At 39.7% G+C, this 17215-nt stretch overlaps 1 protein-coding gene across 3 annotated transcripts in view; it reads left to right on the forward strand.

Moving 5' to 3' along the window:
• LOC125454746 (proteasome activator complex subunit 4) overlaps window positions 1–17215 on the forward strand; it is a 157584-nt gene that overhangs the window by 102562 nt on the left and 37807 nt on the right. For all 3 annotated transcript variants that reach the window (XM_048535892.2, XM_048535895.2, XM_048535893.2), the window contains 3 exons: window positions 2206–2358; window positions 3789–3893; window positions 7083–7174. In XM_048535892.2, the coding sequence (XP_048391849.1) occupies window positions 2206–2358; window positions 3789–3893; window positions 7083–7174 (350 nt within the window). The remainder of the gene's footprint in view (window positions 1–2205; window positions 2359–3788; window positions 3894–7082; window positions 7175–17215) is intronic.

A 17215-nucleotide genomic window follows, 5' to 3' on the forward strand; every position in this document is an offset into this window, starting at 1 on the left:
CCACAACCAAAGGATCAGATCTGAGCTCGACAGACTTTCTACATCTAGCCGTTAATTGTAATGGGATAGTTAGACAATTAAGAGGAGGAAGTGGCTTCACAAGTATCCCCCTCTTCAAGGATGAGGGAGACGAGCACATATTGCTGAAGTATTTGCAGCCGCCTTTAACCGGAAGTGCAGGACCCCAGTGTCAAATGTCCGTCCAGCCAATTTGATTAATTTTACATATCAAAGGACGCCTGAAGGCATTGAATACTGGAAAGGCTACGGACCGTGACAGCACTCCGGCAATTGTACTGAAGGTTCCAACATTCATTTGTTCCAGTACAAACACAGCACTGGCGTCTACCTGGGCATTGTGATAAATTGGCCAAATATAGAACATAGAACATTACAGCACAGGACGGGCCCTTCGGCCCTCGATGTTGTGCCGACCTGTCGTACCGACCTGAAGCCCATCTAACCTACGCTGTTCCATGTACGTCCATATGCTTGTTCCACGATGACTTAAATGTACTTAAAGTTGGCGAATCTACTACCGTTGCAGGTAAAGCGTTCCATTCCCTTACTACTCTCTGAGTAAAGAAACTACCTCTGACATCTGTCCTATATCTTTCACCCCTTAATTTAAAGCTATGCCCTCTCGTGCTTGCTGTCACCATCCTAGGAAAAAGGATCTCCCTATCTACCCTATCTAACCCTCTGATTATTTTATATGTTTCAATTAAGTTACCTCTCAACCTTCTTCTGTCTAATGAAAACAGCCTCAAGTCCCACAGCCTTTCCTTGTAAGACCTTCCCTCCATACCAGACAACATCCTAGTAAATCTCCTCTGCACCCTTTCCAAAGCTTCCACATCCTTCTTATAATGCGGTGACCAGAACTGTACGCAATACTCCAAGTGCGGCCGCACCAGAGTTTTGTACAGCTGCAGCATAACCTCTTGGTTCCGGAACTCGATCCCTCTATTAATAAAAGCTAAAACACTCTGCCTTCTTAACAGCCCTGTCAACCTGGGTGGCAACTTTCAAGGATCTGTGTACATGGACACCGAGATCTCTCTGCTCATCTACACTACCAAGATTCTTACCATTAGCCCAGTACTTTGCTTTCTGGTTACTCCTACCAAAGTGCATCACCTCACACTTGTCTGCATTAAACTCCATTTGCCACCTCTCAGTCCAGCTCTGCAGCTTATCAATGTCTCCCTGCAACCTACGGCGTCCTTCGTCACTATCCACAACTCCATAACAACTCTTATAACCTTTTCCAACACTTTACCAACAACTGAGGTAAGGCTCACTGGTCTTTCATTACCAGGCTTGTCTCTACTCCCCTTCTTGAACAGGGGAACCACATTTGCTATCCTCCAGTTGTCTGGCACTATTCCTGTAGACAATGACGAGTTAAAGATCAATGCCAAAGGCTCGGCAATCTCCTCCCTGTCTTCCCAGAGGATCCTAGGATAAATCCCATCCGGCCCAGGGGATTTATCTATCTTCACCCTCTGAAATACTTGTGCTTTCCACAGAAATAAGATAAATCAAACCTGGTCAATTGTATCCCATTACCTTATCTATTATCTTGACCATCAGCAAAGAGTTAGGGATTGTTGATAGTGCTATCAGGCAGAACCAGCTCAGTGATGACTTGATACTCTGTTTTGGTTCTGTGAGGGCCACTCATGCCTGAACAAACCATTCCACTGATTTGAAGTCACACCCAATCCAAAGGGAAATGCTTATGGTTGCTGAAAGTCCATTATCTAAGTCTCAGGACAGCATTGCATGTGTTCCTTTGCGTAGTGTCTTTCTGGCTGCAACCAGAAAGGTAATTGAAAAGAAAATGAGCTGAACTAATTGCAAATAATATTTACTTCAGTGCAGTATCAGGAAATTTTGAATTTTCAATGAAAAGCTTGAGCGTCACATTCCCAGTTTTATTTGACATTTGCACGGTGGATTTCTATTTTTGGGGCCAAACTCTAAATTTTGCTGTTCATGGCTAAGTAGGTGGCACGAAGAGAAATGAAAGCTGCATGGAACAAAACTATTCCTTCAGTGTTTCAGTGACCAAGAGGGCTATGATTGCATTTGCTAATCATTAAATCAGGATTTTTACACAAAATAAAGTAAGCTAAACTTGAAGTAAATTTGAAGTTCAATGTCATGTTTTGAATGTTTTGTTAATTTCTTCCATGATAGGGTTTGTTCAGGAACTTTGATGTGGCCTTTTTACCAGTGTTAAAGCCACATATGGAACGTCTTATCTCTGATTCTCATGAAAGTGCACAGCGCTGTGTGGCTGAAATCATTGCTGGACTGATCAGAGGTTGTAAACACTGGAGGTATGAAGAGGTAATACCATTGGTTTTATACTCTAAACAATTAAATTCAGGGTGAGGTAAATATTTATGTTCGTGCAGAATTTACAGTTTTTATCATCAACCAATTTAATTCTCTAGCTTTTTTTATTGTCACTTGTTCGCACTTGTTTTAAATGAATATTTTTGATTAGTTTTGTCTCAGTATTTGTCAAGCTAGCTGCATTTTCAATTGTGCAAACTGGCTCTGGCTGCTTAAAAAGCAAAGCAAGTACAGTACTTACTGCTTAGAGAAGGTGTTCCATGCTAGTGTAATTTGCATGAGATTTGGGTTGAATGATTTTATATTAATTTATACCTTCCCTATACCTTCAGTGTTTTTGGTTGTCTCAAATAATTGAAGAAATGAGATTCTATTGCACTTGAAAATTTGTTTTGTATTTCCTAACAAGCTTTACTATTTTAGTAAATACTTTCCCCTTGTAATTACACAAGATATTGAGCTAACTGAACTCCACTTCTCTTAAAAACAATTGGTACATGTAGCATGTGGTCTTAGGATCCTAGCTGAAGGTAATACTGGGCAAGTCAGATTCCTGAGTGAAACCTAGCTTGATGGACTATGTATTTTATTTTTCAGGTTTGGTTACCATAATGGCCAATTACTGAATATATTCATGCAAGCTGCCAATCTACTTTTAACAAAGAACATTAGTATGTGACAAAAGCAAAACTATATGTAGGATAATTTGGAAAGATCTCCTAATCAATAATCCTTGTTTTCCCTTGAAGTGTAACCCTTTGCTATTAAATTTCTTATCAACTTACAAGTTTCCTGTCAATGAGTTTGCGCACATCCACCAAATGCAAGTCTCTCTGACTGCACTGGAGAGACAGACAAAGACCATCTTGGAGGTTTCTCAGTGAATTCTGGAAGGAAAAAGCTCCAGGGTTTTCTCCAGCTTTTTTAAAACCTTTAGGTTGCTAAACAGCACATCTGATATTGAGCTTTTCTTAATTGAACCTACTTCTAGCCTCTGTTTCCCTGGATCATAAAAGCTCAACTTAGTAAACACTTTGTCTAGCTATCTCAATTAAGATAGTCAATTGTCTCAAAGGGTTTTGTATAGTTGTTCAAAAAAATAATTTCCGTTCCAAGCAAAGATTTTTCTGGGGAAAAATGCACATTTATCTCCATTTTCAAAGGCAAATTCTACAACAAGATAGTAAAATAGTCATTGCATTCAGCAAAAACAGATTTTGTGATGAGCAAAAGTGCTTGAATAATTTGTTTATACTGTTTCCTCTAGTTAAATGAGGATGATGAAAAGCTAAAATTTAATTTTATGCCATCTGGTCGTAATTTGCAGCATTCCTCTTGTTGACAAATGGACTTATGAATTTTACATTATGTTCAGTCTCTGGACTGAGATTGATAGGTTTTTTTTGTTTTGCGATTTTTAGGTGGAACAGCTGTGGAAAATTCTCTGTCCCTTCCTGAGAACTGCCTTGGCTAACATCACAGTAGAGACTTACAGTGACTGGGGAACATGCATTGCCACAGCTTGTGTAAGTCAAAGAAGCAAATTATTTATCTAAATTGAGTGACACATGTATACATCTAAATTTGTTATGTGTTGTTCTGATTCTAATGTGAAATCTAAATTGTGTTAAATAAACTAACCTAAAGTGTAAAACATAGCTTAAGAAACTGGATGGTGGATGTGAGTTTGCTCGCTGAGCTGGAAGGTTAGTTTTCAGACGTTTCGTCACGATTCTAGGTAACATCACCAGTGAGCCTCCGATGAAGCGCTGGTGTTATGTCCCGCTTTCTATTTATCTGTTTAGGTTTCCTTGGGTTGGTGGTGCCATTTCCTGTGGTGGTGGTGTCATTTCCTGTTCTTTTTCTCAGAGGATGGTAGATTGATTTGGAGCCAACGTGTTTGTTGATGGAGTTCCGGTTAGAATGCCATGCCCCTAGGAATTCTCATGCGTGTCTCTGTTTGGCTTGTTCTAGGATGGATTTGTTGTCCCAATCAAAGTGGTGTCCTTCCTCATCTGTATGTAAGGATACTAGTGATAGTGGGTCATGTCGTTTTGTGGCTGGTTGATGTTCACTATTTCCTGGTGGCTAGCTTTCTGCCTGTTTGTCCAATGTAGTGTTTGTCACAGTTTTTGCAAAGTATTTTGTAGATGACATTTGTTTTGCTTGTTGTCTGTATAGGGTCTTCTAAGTTCATTAGCTGCTGTTTCAGTGTGTTGGTGGGTTTGTGGGCTACCCTGATGCCAAGTGGCCCGAGTAGTCTGGCAGTCATTTCGGAAATGTCTTTGATGTAGGGGAGAGTGGTTATGGTTTCTGGGCCCGTTTTATCTAGTTTCTTTTGGTTTGTTGCTGAGAAATCGGCAGACTGTGTTCATTGGGTGCCCGTTCTTTTTGAATACGCTGTACAGGTGATTTTCTTCTGCTCTGCGTAGTTCCTTTGTGCTGCAGTGTGTGGTGGCTCGTTGGAATAATGTTCTAATGCAGCTTCGTTTGTGGGTGTTGGGATGGTTGCTCCTGTAGTTCGAAGTAGAGCGAACAGTCAATGGGGAACTTCAAACCAGTGTCTACAGGAAAACAACACATACGGACCAAATACAAAAACAAAAAACTACAGGAGCAACCATCCCAACACCCACAAACGAAGCTGCATTAGAACATTATTCCAACGAGCCACCACACACTGCAGCACAGAGGAACTACGAAGAGCAGAGGAAAATCACCTATACAGCGTATTCAAAAAGAACGGGCACCCAATGAACACAGTCTGCCGATTTCTCAGCAACAAACCAAAAGAAACTAGATAAAACGGGCCCAGAAACCATAACCACTCTCCCCTACATCAAAGACATTTCCGAAATGACTGCCAGACTACTCGGGCCACTTGGCATCAGGGTAGCCCACAAACCCACCAACACACTGAAACAGCAGCTAATGAACTTAGAAGACCCTATACAGACAACAAGCAAAACGAATGTCATCTACAAAATACCTTGCAAAAACTGTGACAAACACTACATTGGACAAACAGGCAGAAAGCTAGCCACCAGGATACGTGAACATCAACCAGCCACAAAACGACATGACCCACTATCACTAGTATCCTTAAATACAGGTGAGGAAGGACACCACTTTGATTGGGACAACACATCCATCCTAGAACAAGCCAAACAGAGACACGCATGAGAATTCCTAGAGGCATGGCATTCTAACTGGAACTCCATCAACAAACACATTGATTTGGAGCTAATCTACCATCCTCTGAGAAAAAGAACAGGAAATGACATCACCAACCCAAGGAAACCTAAACAGATAAATAGAAAGCGGGACATAACACCAGCGCTTCATCGGAGGCTCACTGGTGATGTTACCTAGAATGGTGACGAAACATCTGAAAACTAACCTTCCAGCTCAGTGAGCAAACTCACATCCAGAAACTCAACCTGAGCTGCAAATCTTCTCAAAACTCGCTAACTGTGGATAGCGTTCTACATGTTAGTTCTATGCAGGAGAAAGTCTAGTATATTAACTTAATATAACTGTGAAATGGCACTGTTCCGTGTAGTGTTTTATGCAAATATTTGAGACGATTTTAAATGAAATTACCATTTTTTTTTAAGAAAGTGGATGCTTCTCTTTGCATTTGCCTTTTCAGTTTCGGGGGTAATTTTATGAACAATCAAACACAATTGTATGTATCAATATATTCAGCAATTGTTGCAAAGAAATTGATTTCAATTTTATGTAAAGGGAAAAATTGAAGTTCACCTATTTTTGACATCTTTACGACACAAGTAATTTATGGTCATCGATTAACATTTGGAATATTTTGATAGGCTGTAAGAAAGGTGGGCAGCAAATTTGGATAATCCTGTACAAACAGTATGTGATAAATAATTGGCCATTCTTTGTTTGAGGATTGAATGTTGGCCTGCATAAGACATAGGAGCAGAAGTATCAGTCTGCTTTGGGATTCAGTGAGATCATGGCTGGTCTAATAATCCTTCACTCCTCTTTCCTCCCTTATGCCATAACCCTTGATACAGTTCATGTTTAAAAATCTGTTGATCTCAGCCTTGAATATATTTTACTACCCAGCCTCTACAGCCTCCTGTAGTAAAGAATTCTACGGATTTACTAACTTCTGACAGAAGAAATTCCTCCTCCTCTATCTTCAATGGGTGAGCACTTATCCTGCGGTTATGCCCTGTAGTTCTACACACTCCTACAAGAGGGAAAGTTTGTCAGCATCTACCCTGTCAAACCCCCTGAGAATCTCTTGTTTCAGTAATTTGGCTTTCATTATTCTAAACATCCTGTGAGTGCAGGCCAAATGTACTCAACTTATCTTCAAAGAAATTCCCTCCATACCTGGGGAAAACCTAGTAAACCTTCTCTGGACTGCCTTCAATGCCAGCATATCTTTCCATTAATAAGGTGACTGAAATTAGTACAGCAATGATTTGACTAGTGCCTTATGTAGTTTTATCTCAAGTGTATAGTATAGCTTGCTTAGTTAGGGGTAGTAAAAGGAAACAATTTGGATAAAGGGTCCATTGTCACGATGGCAAGCTGTTTTTATCGTCATTTCATTGAAATGAAGGTTCAAGAATAAGACCTGTACTTACTTTTTCTGTTGCATTGTTGTAGGACTAGTAGATCAAAAAAAGGTCAAATTGCTTTAAGTAAAGAATAATCACTAATTTTTATTCTCACAGGAGAGCAGGGACCCTCGTAAACTTCATTGGCTGTTTGAATTGTTAATGGAGGCTCCACTGAGCGGAGAAGGAGGGTCATTTGCAGATGCTTGGTAAGTGATTCATACATTCTCTTCTCCTCTCAAAAATGGACATCTGAATTTGAAGAACTGGGCCATTATGCTGAAGAAAAACACTAAAATTCAATAGGGATAGTAGATGGTGCAGATAGGAACAAAACACATTTTGTGCAAAGACCCAGTGGGTTAAGTGAGTGGTCAAAAGCGTTGTAATTAGAGTTCAGTGTAGTCAATCTTGTGGTCATCCATTTGGGCTTCAAGAATGTAAATTGAAATATTTTCAAAATGCTGAGAAGCTAGAAGCTGTGGAGCAACAAAGCAATTTGTAAATCCAAATTCTCACGTCATCAAAAGCCAGTCAGCAGGTGCAAAGTGCTAACAATAAGGTGAGTGGAATGATGTCTTTTATTTTAAATGATCTGGCATAAATATGATTGGGGTGGGGTGCAAGTGGACTATAGTGTTGAATTTGGCACTAAACCTTGGGAAGGATATCTTAGACTTGGAGATGCTCCAGGGCAGGTTAACCAGAATGATGGCTTTAGATGCTTATCTTACAAGGATAGGTTGAATAAAGTTGAATTGCATTCCTTTGAGCACAAGACATTGAGGGATGACCTGATTAATGTTTAAGACATTCAAAGGCTTGAATGGAGTAAATATTGAGAAATTGAATCAAATCAAGAGCAAAGGAGCAAAATATAACTGGTGTTCTGACCCATTTCTTGTGCTTCTGTCTTTACCCTGCCACACGATCGATAGGGTCCCCAAGTCTTCACTTTTCACCCGTAAGCTTCCATATCCAAAGGATCATAAGCTGCCATTTCCACTACTACTAGTGGGATACCACCACTAGACACACATTTCCCACCCGTCCCTTGCCAGCATTCAGCAGGGACTGTTCCCTCTGGGACACCCTGATCCACTCCTCACTGCAAACACCCTTTTACACACCCATGTGGCACCTTCCCATGTATTTGCAGAGGGCTCAACACTTGCCTCCTTTACCCCCTGCCTCCTCACTATCTGCTCTTTTCTTGCATGGTGCTATCTGCTCTGTCTTCATGTGCTGTATTCAGTCTGCCGCACCCGCTCTGTCAACAGCATAAATAAGATCCTTTACTAGCTATTTTGGTTCTGACAGAGGATTACTGGGCTTAATATTAACTCTGTTTTTTCTCTGCACAGATTATGTCAGGCCAGCTGAGTTTCTGTAGCAATTACTGTTTTTCTAAAATAAAACTAGAGCTGGAACATTCAGGAATGACATCAGGAAATATTTTTCCAAAAAAAATGGTAGAAATTTGGAACTGTTTCCCACGCCTGTCAGCTGCTGTGGCTTCTGGAACAATTGCAACTTCCAAGATTTTAAAGTTTTTTTTTAATGGGTCAAGACATCAAAATCTAAGGAACAAATGTGGGGAAAGATAGTTGAGCTGCAGATTAGCAAAATAGCCATTAAATGGCCTGAATGTTAAGTGGCTGCCTTTTGTTCCTAAGACACTGATTCTGTTAAACTCTAAGGAATAGTAGCAGGAGAAGGCCATTTGACCCCTTGTGCCTGCTCCAACATTTATCTGTGTCATGGTTGATCTGACACTGCACATGCCCTTTCCTTAACCTTCAATTTCCCCTACTGATCAGGAATTTATCTATCCCAGCCTTAAAGATACGCAAAGACTCTGCCCCCACAGCACTGTGGCAAAAAGTTCCAAAGACACTTAACTCCAGGAAGAAATTCTTCCTTATGTCAGTTGTAAATTGACTCCCCTTTATTCTGAGACTGTGCCCTTTGGTCTTACTCTACCTTGAGGGGAAACATTCTCTCAGCATTTACCCTGTCAAGCCCCTTAAGAATCCTGTATGTCTCAATGAGATCACCCCTCCTTTTTTTCTGGATTCTGAGTTCCAACTTGTCAAACTGGAGATCATCTTAGTGAATGTTCTCTGACTGCCTCCAATGAAATAATATTCTTTTAAATAGGGAATCAAAGCTGCCCACACTTAGTGCAATTTCACTAAAACTTCCTTAACTCTTAAACTCGGAACTCCTTGAAATAAGGATCATCATTCCATTAGCCTTCCTGATTACCTATTACACTATATACTAACTTTGTGTTTCATGTACAAGAACCCCCTAATTTCCTTTGATACATCTTTCAGGAGTTTTCCTGCTGTAACAATACTGATCGTTTGTTCTTCCTTCCAAAAATGAACATCGTCACATTTTCCCACCTTGTACTCCGTTTGTCAACTTTATTGCCCCCTTACTCAATTTGTTGTTGTGGTCTTCTCTCAACCTGCCTTTCCACCTGTTTTGTGCCGTCAATAAATTTGGCTACACTGCATTCCCTTTCTTCCTCTTAGCTATGAATATATATTGTAAGCTGTTGCAATCCCAGCCTCGATCCCTGTGAAACCCACTGACAGGTTATCAGTCTGAAAAAAATCCCCTTATCCCAATTAACCGTTTCCTGTCCATTAGCCATTTTCTACCCATGCCAATATATCACCTCCAACACTCTGTGGGCTCTTATGACTTAGCCTTTTGTGAGATGCCATATTGAATGCCTTCTGGATGTCCAGATACAATTCATCTGTTGGTTCCCTCCTGTCCACTTTGGTTGCGACTTCCCACAGAAGCTTTAATAAATTAGTTAGATGCTATTTTCCTTTCACGAAGCTGTGATGATTGCTGATTGTGCTTGATCAGATTATAATTTTTCAAATATTCTGCTATAAGTTCATTAATAGTTGATTCCAGTAATTTTCCTACATAGGATTTTTAGATTAATCGCCTTATAGTTGCCCACTTCTTGCTTCCCTCCCTTTTTGACTAAGGATCACATTGGGAGTTTTGCAATCCTCTGGTATGTCTCCAGAATACAAGGAAGATTGAACCAGTATATGTGCTATCTCTGTAGCTCATCCTATGCATTATGTAAAAGGACTGAATAAAACAATTATTTGAGTTGTCAGCCAAGCAAAGATGTTTTGGGATATTCACATACAGTTTAGGAGCTTAAATTACATTGCCATGAATTCTTGTTTTTAATTGGCACATATTGGAATATTGTTCACATTGCGTGCTTTTTAAAATATGGGTTGAAAAATTGAAATCTCATTGGTGTAAAGACTATAGCAATATAATTCTTTAGCTTTGTCAGCCACTGCTATGCACATTCAAAACTATTTAAAATGTTAGTACTCCACAGTGGTTGCATTGCATAGATCAGAAACAGATCTGATAACACAAAACAGTAGGTTTGTCATGGGCTAAGGTGGTTCAGTTATGTGAAATGTTAACTTATCAGTAGGTTTTGCTACAGTAGTATATGATGCAACTTCTAGCAGCCATTTATCTTCAAAGCAGTCTGTAGCCTCAGAATATTGAGGATAAACTTTGTGGTTGGAGCTAGGGAAGCTGCCAGTCATCCCTTGCTCATCTACAATTGGAAGCAAGTTATCTGCTCTGTGCGAGAGAATGGAAATTGAACTTGAGTAAGGTGATGCTGTTTTGGGAAGCTGTTCGTTGGCAAGGTAATGCTTTATAATATTTGCCGTAGAATTCAGTAAGTAGCCAGAGAATGGTAATCTTGAGCATAAATTTCCAAAAAACAATGGGTCAATTTCCATTGTGGCTTCACAGTTGATCTTGTGTTGGGAGAGGTAAAATGGTGCATCTTCCTTAGATATTTTGCTAAGATATAGGGACAATTCTTGGTATTCAAATTCTTTTGGCAGGGAGAGTAATCTGGTGTAGGACAGTTGGCTAAAAGAGTTTTAGTACGCAAAATTGCAATTTAGCATTAAAGAACGGATGCTATGTAAATGATTTAAAAATTATTTCACTGAGGTTTTTTAGTTCAGGTACCTCTTGTAACTTTGCTAGATCAATCCAAGACTGATTTTTCTTGATTACTCACTTTCTGTAGATCTATATATTTCCCATTTTTACACAATAACTTATTGTCTCTTTTAATAGTCTGACTGTAGATTACTTCATATAGCAACAGTATTGCATGCTGTAACTGTTCTCTACATGAATAAAAGTACTTTATTCTTCTAGTGATAATTCTAAATATATAGTCCTCTCTGCTTTAGTGGGAAATACTTGCGGCATCTCTCCTCATAGCTGTAGTTTTTAAAACTTGTATAGTGACTCTGGCTGTATGATCATCATGACTTTCTCCTTTCGGAATGGAACATCTTGATAACTCCCTGCACAATTTAGAGCTGTGTTATAACCATTGTGTGAATCTTCAGAAGGATATTGACATGGTAGAGTGGGTAGATAGGTGGGACACAAAGTTTACTGCATGGAAGTGTGAAGCGATACCCTTTAGTACAAAGAAAATGGAGACAGAAAAAAACAAAGGGACATATTCTAAATGGTGTGTAGGAGCAGAGAGACGTGGGTGTGTAGGAGCAGAGAGACGTGGGTGTGTAAATGCATAAGTCATAAATGTTGCAATACAGATAGAAAGCTGGTAATGATGCATACAGTACTCTAGGCTTCACAGTTATGGAGTACAAGAGCAGATAGGGTAATCCTGAAATTGTGTAAGATGCTTGGTTAGACCTCAGTTAACATATGACGTCTAGTTCCGAATGCCACATTGGAAAGACATTAACACAGGAGGGACTGCAGAAGATTTTTACAAGAATTATTCCAGGAACTTGATACCAATTCAGAAGAAAGCTGGGATACATCGAGTCTGTTTTCTTTGGAGAGGAGATGACAGGGTGGAGATTTGATAACTTCTTGAAATCAAGAGGGGTATGGACGAAGTTGATGGAGAAGAACTAGAGGGCATAGTATTTTTTTTTAAAAAACATTTTGTCAAAGAAGCAGATGTGAGCTGAGAAAAAAAATGTTTGCACGTGGCACATAGTTAGGTCATTAAATGCACTGCCTGGAAGTATGGTGGGGCAAGTTCAATTGAAGCATTCAAGAGGGTATTGGATGATTACTTAAATAGAAATGTTAAGCAGGTTTGTGAAGAAGAGGCAAGAGATTGGCACCAAATTGAAATGCTTGAGGCCTAGTTCAGACATAATGAGCTGAATGGCTGCCTTCTGCACCTTTTAATGATTCTGTGATTCTACAAATTTTAATCTTGTTTGTTCGTGCACTTAGTGCTGCTGTTTGAAAATCCCAAGGACCCTTTATGGAATTGTGTTTCCCCACTTAGCATCATTTTATTCAAATATCTTTTTGTTTTAAGCCCTGTTTCTTTGAACTACGTCAAAATTTCTAGTTAATTTTATTGCTCCCCTTGCCCCAGCTTTGCCTCCCAGCATTGTCTTACTCCTATGCTTTACTTCCTTCCACAATTGCCACCCTCGCCGTTGCCTCCCATCTGCTTCTCACCTTAGGGTGCCCTCTTCTTCTGATCATTGTTTGCAACTCGCACTGAAGACCTTTTTCTAGTGGCAAAAGTTGAACTTCTGCCTTTAGACAGAATTGACTGCATAAAAGTATAATTTTTGTATGTACTTTTTATTTTCATTTTAATTATGTACCTTGAGTTATTTATGCTGAGAATGCAGATTGTTGTGTTTGTGATTGTGTTTCAAGTTGTGCTCTTTCACTGGGCAAGAAGCTCTGAAGGAACCTATCTCCGGCTTTAACATTGATTTGTATGGAAATCCGTGATTCACTTTTAGTTGGTTCCCTTCAAGTAGTGATCTTCAGGAACTTTGAGGACTACCAGTTCATATTTCTATTCCTTGCCTTGTTTCCAACATGTATTAGCGCTCTCATTTCTATGTGAAATTGTATTTGTCATCTCTCTGCATCTGTTTTAATCTGGCTGTACCGTCCAAACAGCTTATCGCATCTTCCTTTCTGATGGTCCATCCTCGTGCCTATGGAAGTGCCTAGGAAAAAGATCAAAGCCTAACCGGCTAACGTACTGAAAGAACGTGATCTGTGCAGATGAAGTAGAGCAACTTTATACAAGACCTAGAAATTACAAAAACAAATGTCTGCCAAAGCTAAATTTTTATGAAGAATGTAGTTCAGTCTGCTTTTCGAAACAAAAAACTCAAATTGGACTTCGCAATAATAAAACTCAAATTTTTTGATGATTCGTTTGTTTCTTAGATTTACAAATCCAAAGTAACTGAACTCGGTTGACTTAACTACAGTCTTTCTATGTCACATCGCAGTAAGACCACATTGGGAAGGTCAAAAACTAGTGAGACATTGAAGGCTACTTAGCCTGTTCTTTGACCCTGGTCTTTGTCATTGTAGGAAATCTTAATTTAGTTCTCCTTATCAGAAAGTGTTGCTCTGAGACTTCTGACATTCCATAATGAGGCGAGTAAAAAATAAATCTTGCTTCTGAATTTGAACAGGGCAGCATTCTCTGCTTTTATAACCAGATATGGACCCCCATGTCTGCAGGAGATGTACACATTTTGCAAAAATTATGGCAAAGACACTGGAAGAAGTACTAGCAACGTTAATACCTCCAAATCAGGTGGGCTTTGTTAAGACTGGTATTCTGAAATGCACTCCATTCTTATTTGAGGCATTCCATGTATCCAGATTGAAGACAGTGCTTAATAGTCTGATGTGGAGGGATGTTCATACAGTGAAGGGATATGCTTGCCAGCAACATTTGAAAGCTGTATGTATGCACCATATGTCAATAAATGTTCAGTCGCTTCAAAACACCATTGGAGGTCCTTTTAAAACCAGTGATATCCAAATTCAGGCTTGATTGCCAAAGTACTGAAAGGAACAAAATCCTTCAAACAACTCCATTGCTTTACCTAGGAGAGGCACTTGGTGCATGAAGGAACTGAAATCGTGGTAACTTGCAAGATATCCTGATGTAAGGTGGCTGAGGTGCCAAATTTTTTGCAATTCAAATTAGGATTTTACCATACTTGTACGTGCCCAGCATGGCTTCACAGAGTTTAAAAAAAATCTCTGCTTGGTCACTGCAAGATCTTTAATACTGAGAGTTTCCTGTAACCGTATAGTATGTCATTGCACAAAGTTCTCCTAGTATTTTGTCATTTGTAAATTAATTTCATCAAGTTGGATCCTTTTTATTAAAAAATGAATGGAACAGTGGGAGCTAACCGTACTTCAGGTTAAGCTTTTAAGTAAGAACTTGAGTGCCATTGTATTCTCAAGTATTTTTGTAGCAGGTTAATCTGCCTTTCAAAACACACGGGTATATAGTTTTGGTTGATAATTGGTAAGGAATTAAGTCCAGCAATGGATTTAAAAGAGAATTTGCTAGAAATGAATTAATCTATTGCATGGAATTGTGATATATTTACTAAGTTCAAGATAAAACTCAAAGGCTGATGGGAATGCGATGGGTGGAATCTTCCTTGTACTGGTAGACTTATACCTGATGGCTAGAGTGGAGGAAGCTGTAAGAGGGGAAGGTGCCAGTATGGAGAAGTGCCAACAAGCTCCCTTCTGGAGCTAATTTTGGGGGTGGCAGCAATTGCAGTTTGTCAATCTGCATATTTTACGCCCCTAAATATGGGCAATTTAGGATGTGCAGATCATCGTGGCAGAGGCTAAAGCTGAAGCACTGCCCATTGGCCCACGAGAGGCCTCCATGCATCCCTTTACTCAAACTAGATGGAACAACAGACCACTGCTGTTGCTGCAGGCCGTGCTTTGGAGAGGTTTCTGGATGAGACAGTGTGAGTCATAGTGCGTAAAATTTGATACTTGTGCAGAGGGAGCCTCTCCTGGTGGAGCTGCCACCTTGAAACTTGATGACATGGAAGTAACAAATTATTGGGCACAGTGACAAAATGCTGCTAACAAATATTTGGTTGGGATCTGGAAATTGAATTCACCCACAATTAGTTTTTAAGGGTGGAAAGATTCCTCCCAATATATCCTGAGGTGTGTCTGTATTTATTACCCTTACTACACATTTTTTTTAAACCAAGTTTCTTACTCTTTGATCTTTTTTGTCAGATTTAATATTTGAATGACAGTTTAGTTTAAAATGCTGTGATTATCTTTGTAATGTATCATTTTGTTTGCAAGTTTAAAGTGCTCAGTTTCTTTCAAAAACCTTTGTAGTAGTTGGAAGATAAATGTTAAGAAATACTATGCCTTAAACTACTTAAAGTTCCTTCACTTCTATATTTTTACCTGATGTACAATTGAAACTGTGTCAAGTAATTCATGTCTTCATTGTACTACAATTAAAGTGTTAAGCCTGGTTTGTATGAAAATAAGGCATATTCAGCATGTGTTGAGAATATTCCCTGTGCACAATGCTAATTAGTATTTTTTTAAATCAATGTGGTGACCCTCTGAAGGTAGTCAGATAAATTTCAATACCTATCTCATGGAAGTGCAGAAAGATTTATGACAGCAAAAGTCCATTTGGCCCACAGTGTCAAGGAACAATCGATCTCATCTTCTCACTCTTGACCTGTAGCACAAGTACATACTTAAGAGTTTATAAAACATGGTCACAGTTCTTTACACAACATTATTTTAAACCCATTTGAGAAGTGATTTAGCGTGCATTTGTTCTTCAATTTATAGTGCTAAAGGATTAATGAATGATTTCTTTTCGTCATTTCCTACCTACCTTGTTCATTTAAAAAAGTTTTTTAGAAAGTCATCTATCTTTGGAAATTATTAGCTAAATCACTGTCTTTGGATGTACCCTGCCTTTTGAGGAAATATCACTTTGAAGCTGTGTTGAATCTTTTTGCTATGCATCCAAAACTACCTCAACAGAGCAATTTCGTTTGTACCAAGGCAGTGCGGCCTAGTGCAGTTATTGCTGGACTATTAGTCCAGAAGCTCAGCTAATGTTCTGGCAACCCTGGTTCAAATAAATTTTGAAGTTGAATTCCAAAAAAAATGTAATCAGGAATCTAATGACCATAAAATTATTATGGATTGTTGGAAAAATCTATCTGGTTCACAAATGTCCTTCAGGGAAGGAAATCTGCCATTTTTGCCTATCTGGCCTACATGTGACTCCAGTCACAGCAATGTAGTTGACTGTCAACTGTCCTCTGAAAGGGCCTAGCAAGCCACTCAGTAGAATCAATCACTATGAAATCTCTCCAAAGAAAGGAAACCAGACAGACCATCTGGCATTCTCTTATGCACCGCAAAAGACAATGGCAGAAACAGTTCTGTCAATGCTCCAAAGTCCTTTTTTTTAAAGAAAACTAACATCTGGGGTCTGGAGCCAAAATTGGGAGAGCTATCTCAGACTTGTCAGGCAGCGGCCTGACAGTCATACTCATGGAATCGTACCAGAGAGACCATTTCTCAGACACAGCAATCACCATCCCTGGCTTTATTCTGTGTTCACATACTGTCCTCACTCAGCTGATGAACTAGTAAGTCCTTCATCTTGAGCAACTTTCAGAAGAAGAACTGAGGCTGGCAAGGGTGGAATATGCATTATGAGTGAGGGACTTGATGTTGAACACCAAGAATATCTTGGTGGTGGCAGCAGCACTACTGATTAAGCTGGTGGGGTTCCGAAAGGAGATGGCTGCTACCCTGGGGCTGCGGCAGCTGGTGTAGAAACCAACAAGAAGGAAAAACATACTTGACCTCATCCTTACCAGTCTGCCTGCCACAGATGCAACTGCCCTTGTTGAGGCAGAACATTGTCTCCATGTCAAGATTACCCTTCAGCATGTTGTGGGGCACTATTGCCATGCTAAATGGGACAGATTTCTACAGATGTAACAATTCGAGACTAGGCATCCATGAGGTGCTGTAGGCCATTGATAGAGGCAGAATTGTTCTCCAACACAATCCACAACTTCAAGGCCCAGCAAATACCCCACTCAACTATTGCTATCAAGCCAGGAGATTAACCTTGGTTTCAAGGGGACTGCAGAAGGCCATGCCAGGAAAAACACCAGGCGTACCTAAGAATGAGGTGTTAACATGGTGAAGCGACCAAACAGGACTACTTGCCTATAAATAGCAAGTAATAGAACCTCAACCAACTGTCTAGGCTCTGCAGTCTTGTCATATCTGGTCGTAAATGATGCAGTCAATTTAACAAAACTGCAGGAAGAGGCTCCACAAATGTCCCA

This window comes from Stegostoma tigrinum, chromosome 9 (assembly GCF_030684315.1).
Source record: "Stegostoma tigrinum isolate sSteTig4 chromosome 9, sSteTig4.hap1, whole genome shotgun sequence".
NCBI classification, from domain to species: Eukaryota; Metazoa; Chordata; class Chondrichthyes; order Orectolobiformes; family Stegostomatidae; genus Stegostoma; species Stegostoma tigrinum.